This window comes from Eublepharis macularius, chromosome 13 (genome assembly GCF_028583425.1).
Source record: "Eublepharis macularius isolate TG4126 chromosome 13, MPM_Emac_v1.0, whole genome shotgun sequence".
Classification (NCBI taxonomy): domain Eukaryota; kingdom Metazoa; phylum Chordata; class Lepidosauria; order Squamata; family Eublepharidae; genus Eublepharis; species Eublepharis macularius.
In genome coordinates, this window is record NC_072802.1 from 41,630,237 (window position 1) to 41,652,492 (window position 22,256).

At 43.6% G+C, this 22,256-nt stretch overlaps 1 protein-coding gene across 1 annotated transcript in view; it reads left to right on the top strand.

Annotated features, from left to right (window-relative positions):
• The first annotated feature begins 1,189 nt into the window (after positions 1–1,189).
• GPC3 (glypican 3) overlaps positions 1,190–22,256 on the top strand; it is a 313,638-nt gene continuing 292,571 nt past the window's right edge. Inside the window, exon 1 of the mRNA XM_054995835.1 lies at positions 1,190–1,340. Within this exon, the coding sequence (XP_054851810.1) occupies positions 1,190–1,340 (151 nt within the window). The remainder of the gene's footprint in view (positions 1,341–22,256) is intronic.

The following is a 22,256-nucleotide window of genomic DNA, read 5'->3' on the forward strand; positions in this document are numbered from 1 at the left end:
CAGCCTTTGTAGCTGCCCCTTTAAGGGCAGTTCGCACCCTAATAATTAGCAGAAACAAAAGCCCAGGCTTCTTTGGCCCAGTGCAGCTACCTCCAATCTCTGTAATTTGCAGAGCAAGATGTGGGTCCGGTAGCACCTTGGTTGGGATTTTAGCAAGTGTTTCCATTTCAGTCATGAAAGAATTAAACTATTTGTGTTCCTTAGTAAACTTATTTTTATGTAACCACTTAGGCCTCGAATTTGGATTCCCGCTATAGAAAAGGGAGTCTCTAAGCATAATGAAGTAGAATTAGGATTTTCTAATGGGCAACCTGTTTATTGGGGGGCGGGAATTAAGTGATGTTTTACACTGAAGTTTTATTGCTCTTTGTCTCAGTTGCTTTCTTAGTCTCTCACTTTTCTAGCAAGATGTAGGCAGTTTAGCAATTTATTATTTTTCATCTAATGTAATGCTATTTTATATCCTTTAGTATTCTTACAGAACTACACTGGGGTGTGTGTCTGTTCTAATTAATTCCAATGTGCAATATTTGCATTAACTCTGCTAACGTCCAAAAACCTTAAAGACCAACGAAATTTCCAGGGTACGACTCGAATCTTGCTCTTCTACTACAACAGAGCTACAGCCTGAAACCGATTAGCAGGTGATTGTGTAAGCCTTCCCTACACGAAATAGCTTCAGCTGCGACTTCGTTCCTAAGAATTTTGTTCTTAAAGACATAGGAGCAGGGCTGGGGAATTGGCAGCGTTCGCTGCTTCTACTCTCGGTTTTCATCTTATTTGGTTGCACGGCAAGGGCGCGCGTGTGTATGTTTCTGTGTCCACTTTACCGGCTCCTCTAACCCCTTAAAGCGCAAGCCGTGAAGCAGCAGCTCCCCTCCGAGAGGAGCCGCCAGGTAAAACGCCGGAGGGCCAGAGTTTCTCCGCCCGGCCGGAGCCAATGGGAGGCGGGGAAAGTTTGCAGCGAGCCAGTCACGGCGGCGGCCGGACTGGGCCAATCAGCGCGGCGCGGGCCCCTCTTGAGCTGCGGTGCGCCCTGGTGGCTGCTGCGCGCCTCGGCCAGGCTGCCTGTTCTGTGGGTGGTGGCGCTGCGGGTCTCGGACGCTGAGCGGAGGGAGCGGGTCGGAGCAGATCGCGCCGTGCCGGCTGGGAATGCACGCCCGGGACAGGCAGTAGAGCCCGCGGAGGGATGGCCGGCAGAGCGGCTTTGCGCCTTTGCGCGCTGCTCTCGGTCGCCGTTCTGCTGAGCGTCCGGTCGGAGTCTGCTTGTCAGCGCGTCCGTGCCGCGTTTCAGGCGGTCCAGCCCGGGGCGAAGTGGATGCCCGAGAGTCCGGGCGCAGGTGAGCGGCTAGAGCTGGGGGTGGGTGTTGGCTGGTTAAGGTGTGTGTGTGTGGGGGGGTTCTCAGGTGCTGCTACGTGCTGCTTTGACCTTTTTTGGAAGCCGGCGAAGAGTTCTGTGAAAGCCGTAAGTCGCCGAGCTTTGTTCCTCCTGCTTGACGTAATGCAATACTCAGTCGGGCTTCCTGGTGGGCTCTCTCGGTCTGGTAAAGTTCGTTCTTTTCCGACTTGTGGGAGAATAAGTACCATTGGGGCGTTCAGGCTGTGGGCGCGCTGCTAACTCGAGCAGGGAAGTAAGGCACTGCTTGATGTCTGAAACTGTTCACGCCTGCCTGGAAGTTTCGTGTCCCTCGGTCTAGATTCTGGCGTGAGCGACCTTAAGGCTTCCTGGAATAGTGAAGCACAGGCTTCTGGGCTAAGGCACAAATCCTGGCACCGTTTCTGGGACTCGGCTGAAGCTCTAAAAGCTGTTTTGAGGCTGTTTTATCTGTGATCTAAACGTGACCTCTCCCAGGTGCGTTCAGCCCACGGTCTTGTTTCCAACCGTGGTCCTGCTCAGGCGGGACAGGATGGTGATAGCTTTCCTTTGTCTCTTTCATCTGACGTTCTGTGATACCCTGTTACTGTGCATGGAGGTTCTATTTGACTACTGTGGTTTACGGTCATTGATGCACGCCGTGTATTTCTCTGAGCTGTTGGAGAGCATGTTTCTTATAAGGAGGTGCTCTGGAGAGCAGAAGATGTTGCATGCATGTGGTGTAAAAATATTAGAATGCTGCCAGCCTAGCTGTGTAACTGCTGAACTAGGGTGCAGAGCGGTAGGCAGGCCCCCCGGGGTTGAATTGGGAGTGTTCTGAACACAGTGGCTGGGCGAGTCCTTTCTAGAATAGGAGGTGCTGCCTTGTGCTCAGACACTTCGAGAGATGCATTTGGGGGTTTCTGATGAAAACATATATATATGCTGAACAAAGCACCCAAATAAAACTTTCTGATCTGAGATGGTAGCTGTACAAATTATTTGAAAAAAGTTAGCCCAGATATGCTGCCCCTGATACTATAACATAGGTGCCCCCTTTTTTCTTCTCCCTTTGTTCCCCCAGCTTCTCTGTATTGTCTTCAGAAATAAGCATAGGCAAGAGAAAGCAATACATTTGCAAGCATGCGGTGGTTGAGAACGTTTGAAAGCTCTTCCCTTGCCAGTATTTAATCTTGTTTTCAAAGCTGCTTTTTGATCTGTAGTCTTTGGATTCGGTTGTCACTCTCCAAAGTTCAATACGGCTGTACAACTTCTGCAGTTGCTTCTGGTTGTGTTTTTATAGAGAGGGTCTTTGAGGGAGACTAGGAAGGCCCTGGCAGCTTTTCCTCTTTGGAGCAAGGTTGTAGTTTATGTGAAGTCTGAATATTTTGCTTAAGAGTAGAGGGTCAGGTTGCACCCCCTCCCCCCCTGATCTTCTACAGGATAGGAGCTTGTACTTGCTCTGCTCTGGAAGCAATTCTTTCGCTGTTGGGGGTTCCCAGTGGACTAATAAGCAGGCACCACAACTACTGCTTTGGAGTGTGGCTGTGCATGTCACTAGGGGGCAGTGATCTTGGAGTTTCTGCTTTATGTTGCTTTCTTATTGGCTTCTGGAGTGGAGAAGGAGGTTTGCTAGGGGCTTTATCTGGTGCTACAGATGTCTTGCTGGCTGCTTTTAGGAATGTTTCATACACTGCAGTGACCTCATTAGAGTTCACACCTTGTGTGAGCTATTTGGAGGTAAGCCCCACTGAGTTCAATGGGACTGTTCTCAAGTAAGCATGCATAGCTTCGGTGCTTTAGGAAGGACTGAGCATTCTCCAGGCAGAGTAGCTTCTTGGCCCCTCTGGTGCATAAGACTGATTGGCCTGAGGTGACACAGCCTCAGCCATTTATCTGTAATATGGGTGGGTGGGTAGGGGGAAATACTGCTGGCCTACCTTACAGGGTTGCTGTAAAATGGTTACATCATATATGTGAAGTGCTTTGACTGCTTTTGATATGTAGAGTATGTGTTGTGGTTAGATAGTCAGACTAGGATATGGGAGACCCAGGTTTGGATCCCTACTGTGCCATGGAAACTTGTTGGGAGACCAGGCATCAGTTTTATCAGCCTAAGCAACCTCACAGGGTTGTTGTGACAATAAAATGTGGAGGATTGGAGAATTATGGAAGCCACTTTGGGTCCCCACTAGAAGGAAAGGTGAGATATAAATGAAATAAATATTACTCTAGTGTAATCCAGCTTTGTCTATTGGACCCAGTTTCAAAACATAAGTGAGGAGGAGTCCTTGATCTCCCACTGGACCTCTTGGTACTTGATGTACTGCAGCAGAGATTGTTTCAGATGCTTTTATCTGTTTCTTAAAACACTTTACCAACAGTCCCTAGAAGAGCAGAATGTGAGTCCAGTTGCACCTTAAAGACCAAATATACAAGAGTAAGGTTTCCTATTTTTTCTAGGTAGTTTCAGGTGGGTAGCTGTATTGGTCTACAGTAGAAGAGTCAGATTCGTGTCTAGTTGTACTTTAGAGACCAACTAGGTTTTTAGAATATGAGCTTTTGAGAGTCAAAGCTCCCTTCATCAGACCTTTGACTGTCAAAAGCTCATACTTTAGAAATCTAGTTGGTCTTTAAGGTACAGCTGGACTTGAATCTTACTCTTCTACTGCAGATCAATACAGCTACCCACCTGAAACTAGAAAATATAGGAAAATTCTTGAATATTTATTTGTGCATGCTGACTGTTGCTCCGTCTGGGAGCATGGAAGGAGAATCTCTGAGAAGTTTCTCCACATTGTCCCTATTGCTTTATTTGCTGGTGGAAGGGATGGAAACCTGTGAAATTCTTTCCTGGCCAGGGAACAATGTGTTGTAATAGATTACTTTGATTTCCCAGCAGGAGTTTGCAAACTCTGTAGGGGGAAATAGCTTTTTCCTAGAGCTTTCACTGGATATACAATTTACACTGCATCGTTGCTGACAAGCGTTGGAAAGAGATCTGGGGTTGTGTGAGAGAATAGATGGCTGGCAAGGAGATAAACATTGCAGAAAAAGCACGGAGGAGGTTCATTAATATTGTAAGAGCGAAATGGTTGGCAAGGAGGAACTGCAGGCCAACTAGGCCTGTGAAACACTTTGGGGTTGTCACTTAGTTTGGTCACTGTTTGAACCTCCTTCAATATGTCTGAGGGGATGAGGCAGCCCTGTAATTTCCAGCTTTTAAAAGTGACCGCTCAGGTCCTAATGCTTTCGCTTGAAAAGGCTGGCTTAAAAACGCATCTGTAATTGATTTTTGAACAGGGTCAAAAATAAAAGCCTTGGTTAGTGTGATTACAAAGCAAAGTAGTGGGTGATGGAAAGACCTTTGGACTGAGAGTCTTAAGGGGCAGCCAAGGGTAACCTTCCAGGGTGAAGGCTAGCAATTCACCTCACCCACCATCTCCCAGCAGCCCATTCTGGAGCCTTGACTGTAGGAGCAGCAGAGTTGATAAGTCAGTGGTTTCTGTCAGCAGAGGAAGGTTTGCTTGTCCTTGGGAATTTGAATTTGCCAGGAGAGGTGGTGCTTCTGCTTGCAGTGCCCAAACCTTTGCCTATTGCTTCACTGTCACCACTAGTGGCTCGATGCAAAGGGTGGTGAGGCTGCTGTACTTCTTAAAATAATTTTAAGTAGTTCATTTGAAGTGCAAATGATTCCTCCTTCCTTGCAACATCCAGAGGGGAAGCCATCATTTTCCTGGCCTCTACCTAGTGCATGTATAGCCCAGGTTCAAACTGAGGGCTTTCTGGTTTGCAGCTTGTATGCTTAACTGAGAAGGTGCAATAAGCACCTTATGCAATGACCCCCAGATGTCACTGCATAAGTCTTCTCCTCTTCCATCCTTTTTAGTGGTGCTGATACTACTTTTGTCCAAGTGCTGCTTTGACATATTAAACCCCCTGGCCTCTACCAGGTTGGAGAGGAGGTGGGCTTTGGGCTGCTTTCCTTTATAAATGTGTTGGAGAGATGGACAAAAGGAGCAGTGCTGACAAACTGTTTTTGTTGCCTTTCAAGTTAAAGGCACTGTCTCTGGGTGAGAATCTGGCAACCCTATTCTAGGAAGTTCCCTCCATTTCCTTTATGCTAAAGGCATAAAATAGTCCTTTGGCTCCATGCAGGCACTTGTGCAAGAGTTTTACTGCTGCCCTGGGGAGCCAGTATGGTCTAGACATAACAATCAATTGAAAATGTGCAAAGATGTGTGTGCACACACAATGAGGCCTTTATTATGGGCTGTCATAAATGCATTCCGAATGCTCCAATGCAGACCTAATGGACCATTAGGCAAGTCCTGGCCTGTTCTCTCATTGCATGCCTGTAAGATACCTGTATAAAATATGTATAATCTTGTCGGGAAGCTTAGGCAGGCAGCTGTAGGATGCTCTTTTGGGTTCAGCTGCAGGAGACCCAAGTTGAAATTCCTGCTGGACCACAAGTTTAGTTGGGGGCATAGAAGTGGGCTGGTGGGGGGGAGAGTGGTTGAAGGGACTTGTTTGGAAAAGGCTGCGTGTTCGTCATCAAATGACATTCTGGCCTTTCACGGAAGGGTAACCCAAGTCCTGAAAAGTTGCTAGATCCCAAATCAACTGCTGGGAGTGGTTTTTAGCCAATTCAGATTTTCTCTCTTGGCTTGACCTCATTCTTACCTGTACTCTAGAATGTAATGTGTTAAGAAAATGGATTTTCTGACTTATCTTATAGCTTGCATGCTCCCCTCTGCTGTTTATAGCCGAGATTCTCAGTGCCAGCTGAATGTAATACTTTGTGCATCTGAGCCTGGCATTTGATCAGGTTGGTTGTTGCTCTGCTTTCTTTTGCTGCAGTAGAGTGTCACAGCTACCCCTCTAGAATTATCTTCTCCAAGAAGATTTCAGCTAGCCAGTTAATCACCTGTGACACTCTTAACAGCTCGAAAGAAACAACAGGCAGGTATAAAAGGTTAAGTCTCTCCTGCCTCGCTACCTGAGATGATTGTTACTTGTCATAAGTGAGCTAAGCAGATGGCTGTCACTATGTTGCAAACAATCTAACCAAGGCTCTAAAGGGAAGGCCTAGAGCAGGTGTAGCCAAGCCACAGTGTGTGTGCTGACAGTGTGGTCCACCAGGTCGTTTGCTTGGCACCCAGAGGCAGATCTCCGCCTGAGCAGCCAATGCACTGGCAGCATTTCTGGGGCCAGTGATGCAGGAGAAGGCAACAGGCGTGGCTGGTGTCTGTCATCACCTCTCAGACCTGCATAGCTACCAGCTGGGTCTAAGGAGAGATGTTGGCAGTGCCACTGGGGCTTGGTTTGCTTCAAACTTGGTTAGTCAACTACAGCCGTCATTTCCCCCCTCCCATTTTGTTTAGATGTTGCAATTTTTTGGCACTTGCACCAAAAAAAGATTGTCTGTCCCTGGCCTAGATGTAGTTTTCCTGGTAGGTTAGTACCCATTCTGCATGACAAATGCTAAGAATTTTGACTCTGTGCATATATAATGGCAGGGCACTGTGTGGAGGAATGTATCTGTCTTACCCTAGGGCAGGTGCTCTGAAGTTGTGTATTAGGCACCTGCTTATACTTGCTGTAGCTTTCTCAGGTAGGTTGTCCATGGGATTTGCTAGCTGTCCATGTTGGAAAATAAAGGACGATTCTTTGCTAGGCATCATCTGTCTCCATTGACTATTTTTATGCACTTATTTTGGTGGCATCTTTCTTTCTATTTTTTTTTTACTAAATTTAATCTGTATGCACTTGATGTAATCCACTTTGCACATGACAGTTCACTTGCAAATCCAGTACATTCTTTGAAGTGGGGTTTAAGTGAGCTCATACTGAGAATAGCAAATTGGTGGTACAAAGAGAAGCAGCAATGAACACAGTGAGTTAAGGTGCGATGGAGAATTTTTTTTTTGCAAGCATAAAGTTAAAGTACTGCTTCTTTAGCTCTGTGCAAACCTATTTTTTGGCCAGGATTAAGGAAAACAAACTGTAACTAAACATTTGTTTGAATAGCTAAACCGTAGGTAAAAGTTGTCTACAAACCAGATGACAGTTTTCCAAAGTATGACTTGGATTAACTTTGGTGGAGGTATTTCTCCACCCTTTTGCTTCTAGAGATGGAAGCAGCCTTCTTAGTCTCCCAGAGAGGCAGGTAGTGCTTTGCTTGACAGACGGAACCATGGCTTTATTAGAATCTTGAATGTGCAATCATCTTGTGAACCATAGGAAATGTATGTGTGCATTGTACCTTAATTAGTTGCTTTATTGGTTTGAAGATAGAAGCCATTGAGTGACACAACATCTCAGGCAGATCTGCAAGTAGACTGGTTTTTTTTTTGGTGGATTGGGGTATGTGGAACTAATTGGGTGCATAATGCTTCTAGCACTATCTATGCTAATGAAGAAATTATAAGATGAATCCTGATTGCTTGCATTCAATTGAAAGAAGAAAAACCCTTGCAGTTAACTAACTTCCAAAGGGAAGGTCTAGGAGACTCACCTGTAGTCCATCCTCTGCTCTATGGAGCTTTGAGCTACTCAGGTCTTCTAGAAGTTACATATGGTTGCCTTGTTCCCTAATCCCATGCCTCAAAGAATGGGTGTGCTGGTAGGAAGTGCAGTCTGTGCATGCTCAGAGGTACTTGACCCGAACAAGGTGAACAGTTTCAAGGACTGTTATCCTATTAAGGAATTACTTTGAAGGTGTGAATGTGTATGTATGTGTTCAACAAATTTGTCATCTGGCTTTCTGTTCTCAAAAGGGTATATGGGGCAGTTAACAATAAATCAAATAAAACACAATGGGCCGGATCCAGCCAGCTTTTTGCTCAGTCTTGCCCAAGTTTCCTCTTTAGTAAAGCTGCCATTCCACATGGCTTTTGTGCATGCAAGTCCTTTCATCCCCAGCATAACTTCCTTTTATAGCAGTAGAAAAGCTGTATTGTCGAAGGCTTTCACGGCTGGAGAACGATGGCTGTTGTGGGTTTTCCGGGCTGTATTGCCAAGACCACGGCAATACAGCCCGGAAAACCCACAACAGCCACAGTAGAAAAGCTGTTTGGACGCAACTCGGTGTAGGAATGAGTTGAAGGTGTCTGTGCGAATTGTCAGGTGTATGTTGCAGTGGACATCTGACTAGAGATGGGCACGAACTGAAATATGAACCAAAGTTAATCACTAACCGGGACTGTTTTTGGTTTGCAAACCAGTGGTCTGTTAGAGCTCATTTCTGACAAACCACTATGGTTTTTAGAGCAGTTTGTATGGTTTGTTTTTTGGTTTGTCACTGTAGGCAGCCTGGCACCAATCAATCTGCTACCTAGGCAATGGAGGGGATGGGCTTTCTGCAGACTTCTGCAGCCCCGGAAATGATGAACCAAACAAACAGGTTTGTGATCTGGGCAAGTTCATAGCGGTTCGTGAAATGTGACGAACCATGAACTGCAACAAACCACCATTTTCCCAGTTCATGCCCGCCTCTACATATGACTATTCTGTGTGCCGGTATTGAAGGGCTTACTACATTGTTGCAAAGACTTCAGGAAGGCCTAGGGGTGTGGTTGACTGCCTCGGAACACTCAACCTGTGCGTTTTTAGGACTGGTTAATGTGACTTGTTGACTTTGTCTCTTCCTGGTGCTGAAGACTCTCCCTGTTAAAGAATGAGGAATTGGCCAAAAGAGTACAAGGAATTGGCCTAAAGAGTACATTTTGCATATGGCAGATGAGCTAGATAAGGTGTATGCTGTAACCACTAAACACAGATGTTGGCAAGCAAAGTAGCTTTCACCATCTCGGCAGCTGCAAAAAATTGAGATGGGGGATTTTTAGGTAAACGTGGTTATTTGGTGATGGTCATGTGCTGCTGAAACTTCTCCATATGTTACTCTGGCAGTGCTTTTATTTGCTGAACAGTATACTCCGTTGCTGGAATGAAAGCAATGGCTGCATGCTTATCCCTCTTGGAACAGGCCCATCCGAGATATCTCTGCAGAGTAATTACACCTGAATGATCATCTACTTTCCAGCACTGACTACATAAATCTCTGTAATCAGGGAAGCCTCATTCTGGAAGGGTCGCCAGGCTTCCACTTTATTGCTTTCTCGCTTCTTTCTCTCCCGCCTTCAACTGTCATGTTAGAGCAGTCATCTGGCTGGCTACTTTTTCTTCCCATTCACTACTTGCAGGGACAACAGGTTTGCTGAAATTTGTCTGCTTGTGAGCTTCAAACAAGCTTGCTTGGAAGAACCTGAGTGCCTTGTAATCTGGTACAGAATAGAAAGCTGGGCTTGGCGCTCGCACATGAAATGCACTTCCAGCTTGGAGTTCTAAACCAAAATAAATACTGTTCCCTAGGATGGGGGGGTGGGGTGGTCTCTTTTGGTAGCCCTGAGGGATGCTTCTGAAGCAGAAGTAAGAAGGTGCTTTGGTTGTACTTTTGAAAACTATGCTTTTGTTTAAAGTTCTGACCTCTTCAAGAGAGCTGAGAGAATATTTTAAGTAAAGGCTTGAAGCTGGTGCTTGTGGTGTAGCATCTAGAGTGTCAGTCCAGAATCAGAGAGACCTAGGTTTGAATTCCCACTCTGTCACGGAAGCTTGTTGGGTGACCTTGAGCTGCTGTCACTCAGTCTAACCATGGGGCTATATGGATAAAATGGAGGAGAGAACAATGTAAAACACTTTCGGCCCTCATTGGGGGATTGGCAAGGTATAAATGAAGTGAAGAAAATAAATGTTAACCCACCAGAAGCAGAGGGAACAAATCTCCCCTTGGGAGAAGTGCCTTACCCCCTACTTAAGAAGTTAACGCAGACATGTTAGTAAGTTTGCAGGAGTTAACGTAACTACAGACTTCATGCCCAATTTTTGATGCAAGCTCTGCTGGATGTATTGTTTTGTTGTGGGTAACCCTTTGAAAACATGCCTCCTGCTAGTTAAATGTGCTTTTCCTACCCTTTCTATGAGAACCTTAATCCTGTTGTAGAGGTGTGCCCTCACCCTGTGAAAAAGTGACTTGCCCAAGGGCTGTGCAGCAACTTCACAACAGTGGTGACCCCTCAGAAACTTGAGGTCCACTTGATTTCATTATTTGTCAATACTTCAATAGTCCTGCCTTGAATTTCATTACGATTAGGTTTTTTCCGTTGGTTCTCTGTGTATGAGGCTCCTAATTAAAGGCAATTGGGTCTGTCTCGAGAACTCTTAAGGCCAAAAAATCCCATCTATCCCAACAGGGAGTTACGGTTAGAGCTTGCTGCAGAAACGACTCGGCCGTTAGATTTTCTTTCTCTCCCAACTTCTGTAATGGAGTTGGGTTTCCTGTACCTTCAGTCCCTTCTCTGTAATAGAGGCAAATATAGATGCGCTCTTGGAAAATAGAAAAGATTAACCTTCACTATTTTGTTGCAAAGAAGCAAGACTTTCAGAAAGAGGGGTGAGTTAAAAGTGCTGTGTGTGTCTGTTGAGGAAGCTGAAATGATCATTTGAGGCTGGACAGGCAGCTTGTGTGTGTGTATGTTTTCTGAGCCAGTGCTAATGATGCTGTGTGGGCCCTTACTTTGTTTTCCATTTAGCTCAGCACGGCAGTTTAAGGTCTTTTAGTTTGCTGGGTAATTGAGTTTTCTGCTCTTAATTATTTCAGGCTTGCAAGTTGCTCTCTTGATAGTAGAGAGAGTGGGAGCAGGAGCAGAACTTCAGCTATAGCAACCTGCTCCAGGCAATTGCTTTACACTGTGACCATTTAGGGTTGTCTCCTCTGCCAAGGGATTAATTTCAACAGCATCCCAAAGTGCTTTCTTGTGAGCAGCATTTTCTCCTCTTCCCATGGCTTTAGGAAGTGTAGGTATTTATGTGCCTGATTAAAATATATGGAAGCAATAGACCCCTATAAATTGGAAATGCGTTCTTTATGGCTGCCTATCTGCAAAACCTATCTTGGATGTTTACACAGTCTCTTGACAGTATCTGGCCATTTAAAACATTTTATCAGCAATTGCAGATGAACTGTCAAAGGATCTGGATTCCTCAGTGTACACCTAGCTTATCTATATTTTCCAAGGGATAATTTAGATCAAATTGCAAGCAGCCAAAAGTGGAGGTGGTGTTTTGTATTTTTTGCCCTGATAGCAATTGAAAATGTGAGGAATTGAGTCTCTGCTAAAATTAACCTTGCCGTCCTCCATTTCAATAGAGGAGTGCAGCCAACACAAGAACACTTTGCATCTTTAATACAAAATAAAAACAAAGGATGGCAGGAGAATGGGATGGCTGTATGTATATGTGTAGGTCCTCAGAGACCTCTGAAGTAATTTGTTTATAGAGAGTTTTGAAAGAGGCCCATTTTAACAGTTAAAAAAATTGTAAGATGACAGTAATACATAAAATCTCCACTCCGATGTGGAAGCTTGCTTTGTGACTTTGGGCCTGTTGTACACTCAGCCAGACCTACCTCACAGGGTTGATGTGAGGATAAAATGATAACTGTGTGTTTATATACTGCTCCTCTGGACAGCTTAGCGCCACATTCAGAGTGGTTAATGAAGTCAGTGTTATTATCCCCATGATACAGCTGGGGAGTTGAAGCTGAGAGGAGTGGCTTATCCAGGGCTACCTGGAGAGATCATGGCAGTAGTGGAAATCAAACTAGCAGAGTGCTGGCTCAGAGCCCAGCCACTTAACCACTATGCTATAGCAACTCTCTATGCTTTGGAGGGTGAATTCTGTGGCTTTATACCTAGCTGAGATCCCTCACCAAGCTCCACCCCCGCAAGTGTCCAGGAATTCTGCAGTCTGGAGTTGGTAGTCCTTTCTGTTACAGAAAATGGAGCATGCTGGTGAGTGAAGCAAAGCCTTGTTATGTGAAGCAAAGCGGGTTATGATAAAGCCCCATACTGGCTTGTTCTAATAGCTAAAGTAGGTGGGGGGAGGGTGGGCCAGGGTTTAGCTCCCCTTCAGTACTTAAACTATTGGGGGCAAGATATGCAATCCACAAGTATCACTTCTAACTCTCCTCAGTTTTAGCCTCTCACACCGCAGCCGCGCTCCCAGTTGCCTTGTACAGATTTTGAGAAGTAGGTAGGCATTTTCCTGCCATAGTGACCCTCTTCTTGTGTTCTCTACACAATGTTTGTGAGGGGTTGGTCCAGAAAGGGAAATATTCCCTCATGGTTGGCTCACTCAAGAATCTTTCCAAAGGGTGAATAGCAAAGGAGAAGATGAATGCCACCAGGTGCTACTGATGCACAGGGGAATTTAACTTACAACAATCAAACTCCCTATGGCCAGTTAAATCTCTGCACCAGTTTCTTCTCCTTGTCGTAAAAATAACAAAGGCCTTAGCTTGTTCTTTGCTGGAACTTATCTGCCCACCTGCCTAAATTCCAAAAAAAGAAGCTTCAGCAATATTTTCATTGCTTTTGTTTCCCCTTCTACATATTTGAAGTCAAGAGCCTAGCTCAGGAATTCATCCCTTCTTTATTCTGGATCATGGTGGTCATTTAAGTTGGACCCTCTCCTGGAGTTCAAGGTGTTGCCCTAGGTTTCTCTGGATCCTAGCATTTCTACCATATACTCTGTGGGCAGACCGTGAGGCAACTTGTGACTCCTCAAAATATTTTGAGTACCTGATTAAAACGTGTATATTTCTGGAGTGTGTGTGAAGATGAGGGTAGGCCGCCAGCCATCTGGCTAAAGAAAGCTTACTTGGGGTTATAGCAATCTCCACATTGCTGAAGAGTTAGAGACTAAAACTGCCCTCGCCGGGTAGGCACATAGCCTCAGAGATGCAGGGGGTGGGGGTGGGAATCAGTCAAAGGGCCAAATCATGCCCCCACAGGAGTCTTATAACAGTAGCTAGGCAAGTCCGGGTATTTCTGGTGTCCTTTTAATCTGAACACTGTCTAATCTGATTTCTGTTCTCTGAGGCCCTTTACTGAATGGGAAAACGAATGAATATATATCCATACAGGAATATTATGTATGAATATATGCATGCAGAAACCACATCATGTCTAGTTAAGCCCCTCATGGGGGAGATTGGTAGACTCGTGACCTTTTTGTTAGAATCAAGTGCTCTTGAAAGTCCAGGATATAAAAAGACCGTTTGTATTACAGCTTTGTATTCTTTATCTTGGTTTAGTCTTGCAAGCAGAAACTTTTTGGCTAAATGTGCTGGATTACATAAGTAAAATGATTTTTTCTGCCTAATAATCTGTGTTGGGAGCCAGTTTAGTGAAATGGTTAAGAGCAGCAGGACTCTAATCTGGAGAGGCAGGATTGATTTCACTATTCTTCCACTTGAAGCTAGTTGGGTGACCCTGGGTCAGTCACAGCTCTCTCAGAGCTCTCTCACCTCCACCCACCTCACAGGGTAATTGTTGTGATGATGATGATGATAATAACACACTTTGCAAACCACTCTGAATGGACATTAAGTTGTCCTGAAGGGTGATATATAAATTGAATATTGTTGTTATTATCATTCTGTGTTACTCAAAGGAAGAATGTTTTTAGAATGAGATGACAGTTGTAGTTATAATGTCTGTGAAATCTTTTAAAGCAGTTTTTATTAAACCTGCTATGTATTGTTTTTGTTGCATTATTGTATTCATTACTTTGTATTGCTTTTTTGTAATCTGCCTTCAGTCTCTGCAAGAATGACAGACTATAAATGAAGTAAATAATAGGAGAGGAGTAGGCTTTGATTTTATTCTGAAGTTACCACAAGACTTCTCTGTATCAAATATAGGCATGATATATAGATGGGTGGACATTGTGAATAATTTTAACAGAATGTTGGGTTCATTTTCTATATGGTAAACATGTACAAAAATAGTCGGTTAAATGTCCTGTGAGTTCATAAACATGCCTTTTGCTGTAAAAGGAAATGTAATAGATAATGGACTATATATTGTGTGTGTTATGAGTAGAGATGGGCACGAACTACAAAAAAAACCCTGAACCACAGGAACCACGAACTGGCACGAACTGGGGCAAGTTTACGAACCAGTTCATTGTTCGTGGGGTATAAATGCCCCTTTGCGGCCGCTTAGCAACGGCAGGGAAATGGGCATTTGACAGTTTAAAGAGCCCTTTCCTGCCTTGCAAGTGGCAGGGCCCTTTAAACTGCCCAAACCCCAGCCCCCCCTGCCCCAGCCCCACACTTACCTTGCCCTGCGGGCCTGTGGCATCCTCCCCCTCCTTTTTGGCCTCTTCCACCACTGCTGCAGCCATTTGAGGGGCGGGAAGGCCGTTTTTGGCTTCCTTTGCTGCCCTGCGGGCCCACGCAGCGGTGGAAGAGGCCAAAAACAGCCTTCCTGCCCCTTGTTGGAGGAGAAGGAGGATGCCACGGGCCTGCAGGGCAAGGTAAGTGTGGGACTGGGGCAGGGGTGGGGTGGGTGGGGGTGAAGGTGGGGTCTGGGGTTTGGGCAGTTTAAAGGGCCCTTCTGCTTGTAAGTGGCAGGTCCCTTTAAACTATCAGCTGGCAGGCAGCGAGGGAGAATCCCCCCTGCCGCCTGCTAGCTGATAGTTTAAAGGGCCCTGCCGCTTACAAGCAGCAGGAAAAGTTTATATGGCCATCTCCCTGGGGAAATGGCCATTTAAACTGCCTCTTTAATATGACCCAAACGAACCAGTAGACCAGTTTGTGGAAATGAGCTTCCACAAACCACTGGTTCACGAACCATGAACCGGCCTGGTTTGTGCATTTTTTGGGGTCGTAATTCTTTTTTTTTTGAAAATTTTTTTATTGGGTTAGAACATTTTTATTTTTACATTACAATCAATTTTCCCCTAATTTTTCGTTTCTAACCCCCTCCCTTTCCCCCCCTTTTGTTGACTTCCAACAGCTTTCCCACCCTCTGTCCCTTTTCCCTTACTTCTATTAAATTCCTCTGTCTAAAACAGATATACATTCTCCATTATGTTAAGCAGTACATCTTTAACTCCTTTACTTATTATACACCCAAACTATACGTCTTTAGATAAACAATTTATCCCATTTTCCAATTTTGAATAATTCTATATAAACCTATATATCATAAACCATAAAAATTTCCCACATTTAAATCAAACAATTTGATTTGTTCTCTATATATTGCTCATTTCAACTTTTTATGGTAATTCTATATAACTCCTCAGATACTCAATCAATTTAACTCTTCTATACATTCAGTTTGGTACATATAAATCTTGTCAAAGAAAGAAAATATTGTTAGTTAGTCAATCCTCATGTTTAAACCTTATCATTAATTGTTCTCTATCAGTTGACCTATACATATCTATATATATCTCAATCAATTAATCTAACTGCTTATAAATTCACATTTCTCTTCCTCCCCCGGTAAAGTCACCCCTCTCTTTTATACTTTTATTATATTTCAGTAGTTCTCAAACTGCCACAGTTTTCCTCCCACCTCCCATTTCTTCTCCAGGTATTGTTTCAGCTTCTCCCAGTCTGTGTTGAACTGCCCTGAGTCCAGATCTCTCAGTTTTCTTGTCATCTTGTCCATTTCAGCCATATACAGCAATTTGTAGATCCAATCTTCAATAGTTGGTACTTCTTGTACTTTCCATTTCTGCGCATACAAAAGTCTAGCTGCTGCAGTCATATAAAAAATCAACGTCCTATGATGGGCTGGAATTCCCTCCATTCCCAAGTTTAGCAGCAGGAGTTCTGGGTTCTTATTTATTTGAAACTGTAAAATTTCACTCATTTCTCTTATTATTTCCCCCCAGAACTGCCTAGCTACCTCACACGACCACCACATATGATAGAGGGAGCCCTCATGTTTCTTACATTTCCAGCATTTATTAGAAGTATTCAAGTTCCCTAGCGCAATCTTCTTTGGTGTCATGTACCAACGATAGATCATTTTGAAAATGTTCTCTTTAATATTAATGCATGTCGTTGTCTTCATTGTAGTTTTCCACAAGTATTCCCATGCCTCCATTGTTATTTCTTTATTGAAATTTATAGCCCATTTCACCATCTGTGTTTTAACTATCTCATCCTCAGTATACCATTTCAGCAATACTTGGTATACCTTGGATATTCTTTTCTTGTCTTCTTTAAGAAGGGTCTGCTCTAGTTCCGAGTTCTCTGTTCGTATGCCCCCTTTTGCAAAGTCTGAGTTGTATAAGTCTCTAATCTGTCTATACTGAAACCAATCATAGTTAGGTGATAGTTCCTCTTGCGTCTTTATTCTAAGTTTAGATACTTCAATCTTAGTTATTTCTTTGTACGTTAAACATTGTTGTTCATTATCCACAGCTCTCGGATCTATCACCTCATATGGAACCACCCACAAGGGGGTTCCTTCTTGTAGGTAAGTTCTATACTTCTTCCAGATTGTAAATAGACTTCTCCTTACAAAATGATGCAGGAACATCGAGTTGACCTTTACTTTGTCATGCCATAGGTATGCGTGCCATCCAAAAAATTTTTTATATCCCTCTAGGGCTAATAGTTTCTTATTCTTTAATGTCATCCACTCTTTTAGCCAAACTAGGCAGATTGCATCATGGTAAAGTCTCAGATTGGGCAGTTGCATTCCGCCTCTCTCCTTTGCATCTTGTAAAACTTTTACTTTCACTCGAGGCTTCTTGCCTGCCCAAACAAAATCTGATATTTTCCTCTGCCATTTTTCAAATTGTTTAGAGTCTCTGATGATTGGTATTGTCTGTAACAAAAACATTACTCTTGGTAACACATTCATCTTAACTGCTGCAATCCTGCCCAACCATGACAGGTTCAATCTATTCCATTTGATCAAGTCTCTCTCTATCTGAGTCCATAATTTTTCGTAATTATTCTTGAACAAATCTATATTTTTTGCAGTCAGCTCAACTCCCAAGTATTTCACCTTACTAGTTACTTCACAATCCGTTGTTTCCATTAACAATTGTTGTTTCTGCTTAGTCATGTTTTTGCATAATATCTTTGACTTCTTTTTGTTAATGAAGAAACCTGCCAAATCTCCAAACTCCTTGATCTTGTCTATCACTTTTGGCATGTTCTCCAGTGGGTCTTCTACAATTAACATTATGTCGTCTGCAAATGCTCTGACCTTATATGAATAGTCCTTTATTTTTATTCCTCGTATTTCCTCATCTTGTCGAATTTGTATCATCAGAATCTCCAATACTAAAATGAACAACAATGGAGATAACGGGCAACCTTGTCTTGTTCCTTTACTAATCGTCAATTTCTTGGTCATTTTGGGGTCGTAATTCGATTTGTGCCCATCTCTAGTTATGAGTTCTAGAAGATAAAATTTCCTTATGATAAAACCTCCCAATGTCACCCCTAGAGGAAGTGGAACTGCATGGAACATATATAGGACAATAGAATTTTTGGGTGGCTTAATAGTACTTGCAGCTCTCTGGTAGAAACTTTACTACTGCAGGAACAGTCACATTGTTTTTTACAGTGCATATAATATGTTGTAAAACAAGAGTGGGGGAGAGGGGGTTGAGGCTGTGATGGTGGTTGTGTCTATCCAAAGGGCAAGTCTTACTTCTGACCTGAGTTTGTTAATTTACAACTTGGTACCTTAGCCATAGTGCTACGTAGTCCTATCAAATGGTACAGCAATTCCCCACAAGTCTATGTACTAGCTTGGGTGGTATGGGGTGGCATTTGACCTTGTACTGGCAGAGGCTGTGGATAATAATAATAACGTTCAATTTATATACCGCCCTTCAGGACAACTTAATGCCCACTCAGAGTGGTTTACAAAGTATGTTGTTATTATCTCCACAGCAAAACACGCTGGTGGGGGGGGGCACTGAGAGAGCTCCAGAGAACTGTGACTAGCCCAAGGTCACCCAGCTGGCTTCAAGTGAAGGAGTGGGGAATCAAACCCGGCTCTCCAGATTAGAGTCACATGCTCTTAACCACTACACCAAACTAGTTCAGTGGTAAAACACATCTCTTGTATGAAGGGCTCCATTGCTAAATGCCTTGATTAGTAGACTTTTGCTGTCCAAGAATCTGGAGAACCACTGCTTAAAGAGATGGGTGGACCAGTAGTCTGGTTTGGTATACTCCATCTGTTCGTAGGCACAGCATCCAGGTCTTACAGCCACTATTAGGAGCAGGGGGGTTGTATTTAAAAGCATGTCCTTTTTTGGGCTGGTGGTAATCAGTCTTGCAGCTGAATTAACCTCAACTTGGCACCGTGTGACTAAGATGCATGGCATTTGAGCCACAACGGGGGAGGGTGTCAGGAAGGATAAGGCATAACAAATGCCCTGGGCCATGCTCTCTCTGTTCTGGCTTTAATCACCTATTGAGCGTGGTTGGTATATAATTTATATCTTTTTAATTAGGTTTTTAAAAGCAGATCACTCAGCACTTGACCTGGTTTTTTTTTCTTGTGCAGCTGCTGCCTCTTCCCCTCTTGGCACAATGGGAGAAACTCTTGTCAAGTGCCGAAGTTGTTTATCCCACAATTGAAATACAGGCCTTTAATATTAAAATAAAATATGGCACAGCAAAATCTAATTGCCTAATAATTCTTTGCACCCTCCTCCTTAAAATGTCATGCTCTTCATTACACCCCCTTGGCTTATCTCTGAACACATCCAGGCTGGATGCTGTAAAATACTTTATTGGGGAATTGTTCTTTTGTGCTGGGTTAGTGAGAAGGGAGAGACCTGAAAAGGAACGGATGGAAGCCATCAAATCCATAATGCGGTGCTTTAGTCTCTTTTGGCTTTTCATTCTTAATTGTCTTCTATACTTTGTTTTCCAGTTCTGAACCTTCACAGCAGATGAGAGAATATTACTGTTGTCTTAATCACTGATGACTTGAAGTTAGAGGTGTGCATGGCAGAGACCAACAGGGTGGCCCTCCTTTCCTTGGAGCATACTAAGACAGTCTCCTTCTGTCTCATAAAGGCACACTGAAATGTCAAACGGTCTTCACCTTGCTGGGCACCATACCACGGAAAGTGTCCAGCGCAGCTTTCCTTCCTTGTGGGGAAAACTCTCTTCCTGTAGCGTGTCACTTTTATGTTTCACTGTTCAAGACCTTTGTCTAAGAACAGGGGGAGGAAAATAAACTTGTTTGTTTCCTACTGGGGCTGTGGCATAGGTGAGTCCAGACCTGTGGGGTCTCCAAGGTCCCAGAGGGAAGAGATGATAATTTCACCTAAAAGTTGTGGGGATGGTCTGGCAATGGAAGAAGTGGTAAGGCTGCTAATAAAATGCCCAGGGAAGCCAATCCAAAGGCTTGGTACTGCTAGCCAATCACTAGAGCTGATGTTGCACTCTTCTCTCACTTTGTATGCTTGAAGAGAGGGTGGTGGCTTATCTGCATGCAGTTGCAAGTTGCTTGCCAGTCTAGATGCGCTTGCTCCACCATGATTGTACAGTGTGGTCTGTGACATATGGTGAGGAACATGGTTGCTGCTTGTAGAGTTGGGCTCGGGGGCTTCTTCCTCTCTTCCGATACTTTTTTCAAATGTTTTTGAAACCCTTGGACCTGGCTTACTGGTGCTGGGATCCCTCAGCTGCAGCTGGGCAATGAAAAGCTCCAACACTTGCGAAGGGAAGTTGCCTCTTAAGGCGAACTACAGTGAGTGCAAAGAAGAGATTGCTTCCTGGGACTAAAGATAGCACTGCGAGATGCAGTGGCTAGAAACGTATTTCTCCCCCTTGCCCCGAACTAAATGGCTTTATCTTCCAGTTTCTATCTTAACAGTAAGGGTCATTAAGCAAAAGAATTATCTTAGCTTTAGATAGTGATCTCTGAAGAGATCCAAGTTGGATATAATGTTTGTACGTGTGCAGGCAAGACTTGATGGCCTTTTCTTCCAAAACCTGATGTTAGCATTTTGCAGTTTATATAACAGAACTGGGTTTGCATCCAAATGTGATCTTCCCAAGTGAAACACAATGTTAACTTTTCTCCTGTGTTGAAAATGTCAATGACCTTGTATGAAAATTGCTGTCAGGGCATCAGTTTGGTGGCTATAGCATAAGGTGCATACAGGCTACATTATCATAAGTGCATACAGACTACTAGCTCTTGAACTTTTTTCTAGCTTACCTGTCTTCCATTAGTAATTTATGATGTAACATTGACTTCCAAAGGACTGAAAACCTAGCTCTTCCTAGTTAGCAGACTCTTCCCTATTTGGTTTCTTGGAGGCTGTTTTTACTCATTGTAGGTGATCTGGCGAGTAACTGTTCCCCAGTGTGCCCTTCAACTGAGTTCCCAACCTGTAGGAGCAATAGCACAAACAGCATTTGTAGGATTCATTGTGAGGAACAGAATCTTGACCCATAGCGGACACAAAACAGTAGCAAGCACCTGGGTCCTCAAGTGAACAGGGGTGTGCTGTTACAAGAATGTGGGAATTAAAATGATGATGCATTTAAGGAGGCTGAGCAAGAATTGTGGAGATACAGGGGGGATCTTATGGAAGTCGGGGGGCTGGAGGACCCGCAATAAACTTGAGGGGGAAAAAGTGAAGTAAATTAAGGAGATGTGATATTATGTTTTGAGGTGTAGCCATATTAGTCTCGAGAAAGCTCAACTCTTCCTGCTTTCTCGTGCAAGGCTATAACTTGAGGGCAAATGGCAGCCAGCCATGCCTTGCTTAAGATTAGGAAGTGAAGGCTGAATGAGTTGATACCTGTCCAGGTTTTCCTTGGAATGATAAAGACAAATGATCTCCTCTGCTTTTGTGCTCCCTGCACTGAAGGGTGTTTTAGACTTTACAGCTATTCTGGTCTGTTTTACCTCTACTGAAGCTTCCTAAACAGTTGTTCTCAATCTGCTTTTTAAGTGTGTTAGGAGAGATGGAAGGAAAGCATCAAGATCTCTGTTTTATCACAACAAGGAATTGTCTAGTTGAGCATCTTTTGTTAACAGGGCCAGTCAGGTGTTTCTAGAAAGATCTGGAGTAAGAGTATAAAGGACAGTAGTCCTTTGTCTCCCAGTGGTTTGTACTTAAATATATTGCGAGGTTTAAATTTACTCTTATGGTTAATATCCATTGATGGACTTCTGTGAGTTTATATAGCCCTCCCTTTTCAGGCCATAGAATTGTGTGGTCACCACCACATCTTCAGGCAGTTAAATTCCCCCTTGTGTGAAGAAACTTTTTTTTAATCCATCATCAATCTGCTCCTAGTCAATTTAGTTGAGCCCTAACTTTTAGTGTTAAGTGAAGAAGAGAGAAATATCTGTCTAGTATGTTCATGTCATAACATGAATCTCTATCACGTCATTTTTTTTCATGTTTTTCTGAACAACGCTGAGTTTTTTTAATAGGAAAGGTGCTCAGCCCATTCATCGTTAAGGCTGTTATTTTCTGAATCTTTTTGAGGGACTTGATCAGAACTGAATAGTGCTGCATTCCAGAGGCAGTTGTATCATAGTTATAGAATGGGAGTTTACTTTCTGTCCCACTGATACGAATTCCCTACATGGAGTTTGTCTCTTTCCCTTCTGCTGTGTGTGGCACATGAAGTTTTCATTATTACATAGGCTACGGTATGGGTAAGGGAGGGTCAGGGTTTTCAGCTCTGCGTATTCCATTATCCTGTGCTACAAGAAAGGGTTTTTGCACCATGCCTCCTGATATGCTTTGCTGCTCTCGGTGGGCCTGTGTTGCTTATTTTTATTGGGCTAGTGCAAAAATTTGTGTAAGGATGGAAATGTATCAAATTGTCTTTTATAGTGGGGATCGTTGTGATTTTTTTCATAAAAATAGCTTTGCTTGGTTGATTTGCTGATGTGGCAATAGGAATAGTTCTTCTACCTCTTGGAAAGAATGTGATAATGTCCAGTTTTAATTTTCTGTAATTTGCTTATTTCACTTCATAAAGAACGAAGTCTGCTGTTTTCCTGCAGTCACAGATGTGAGAAGT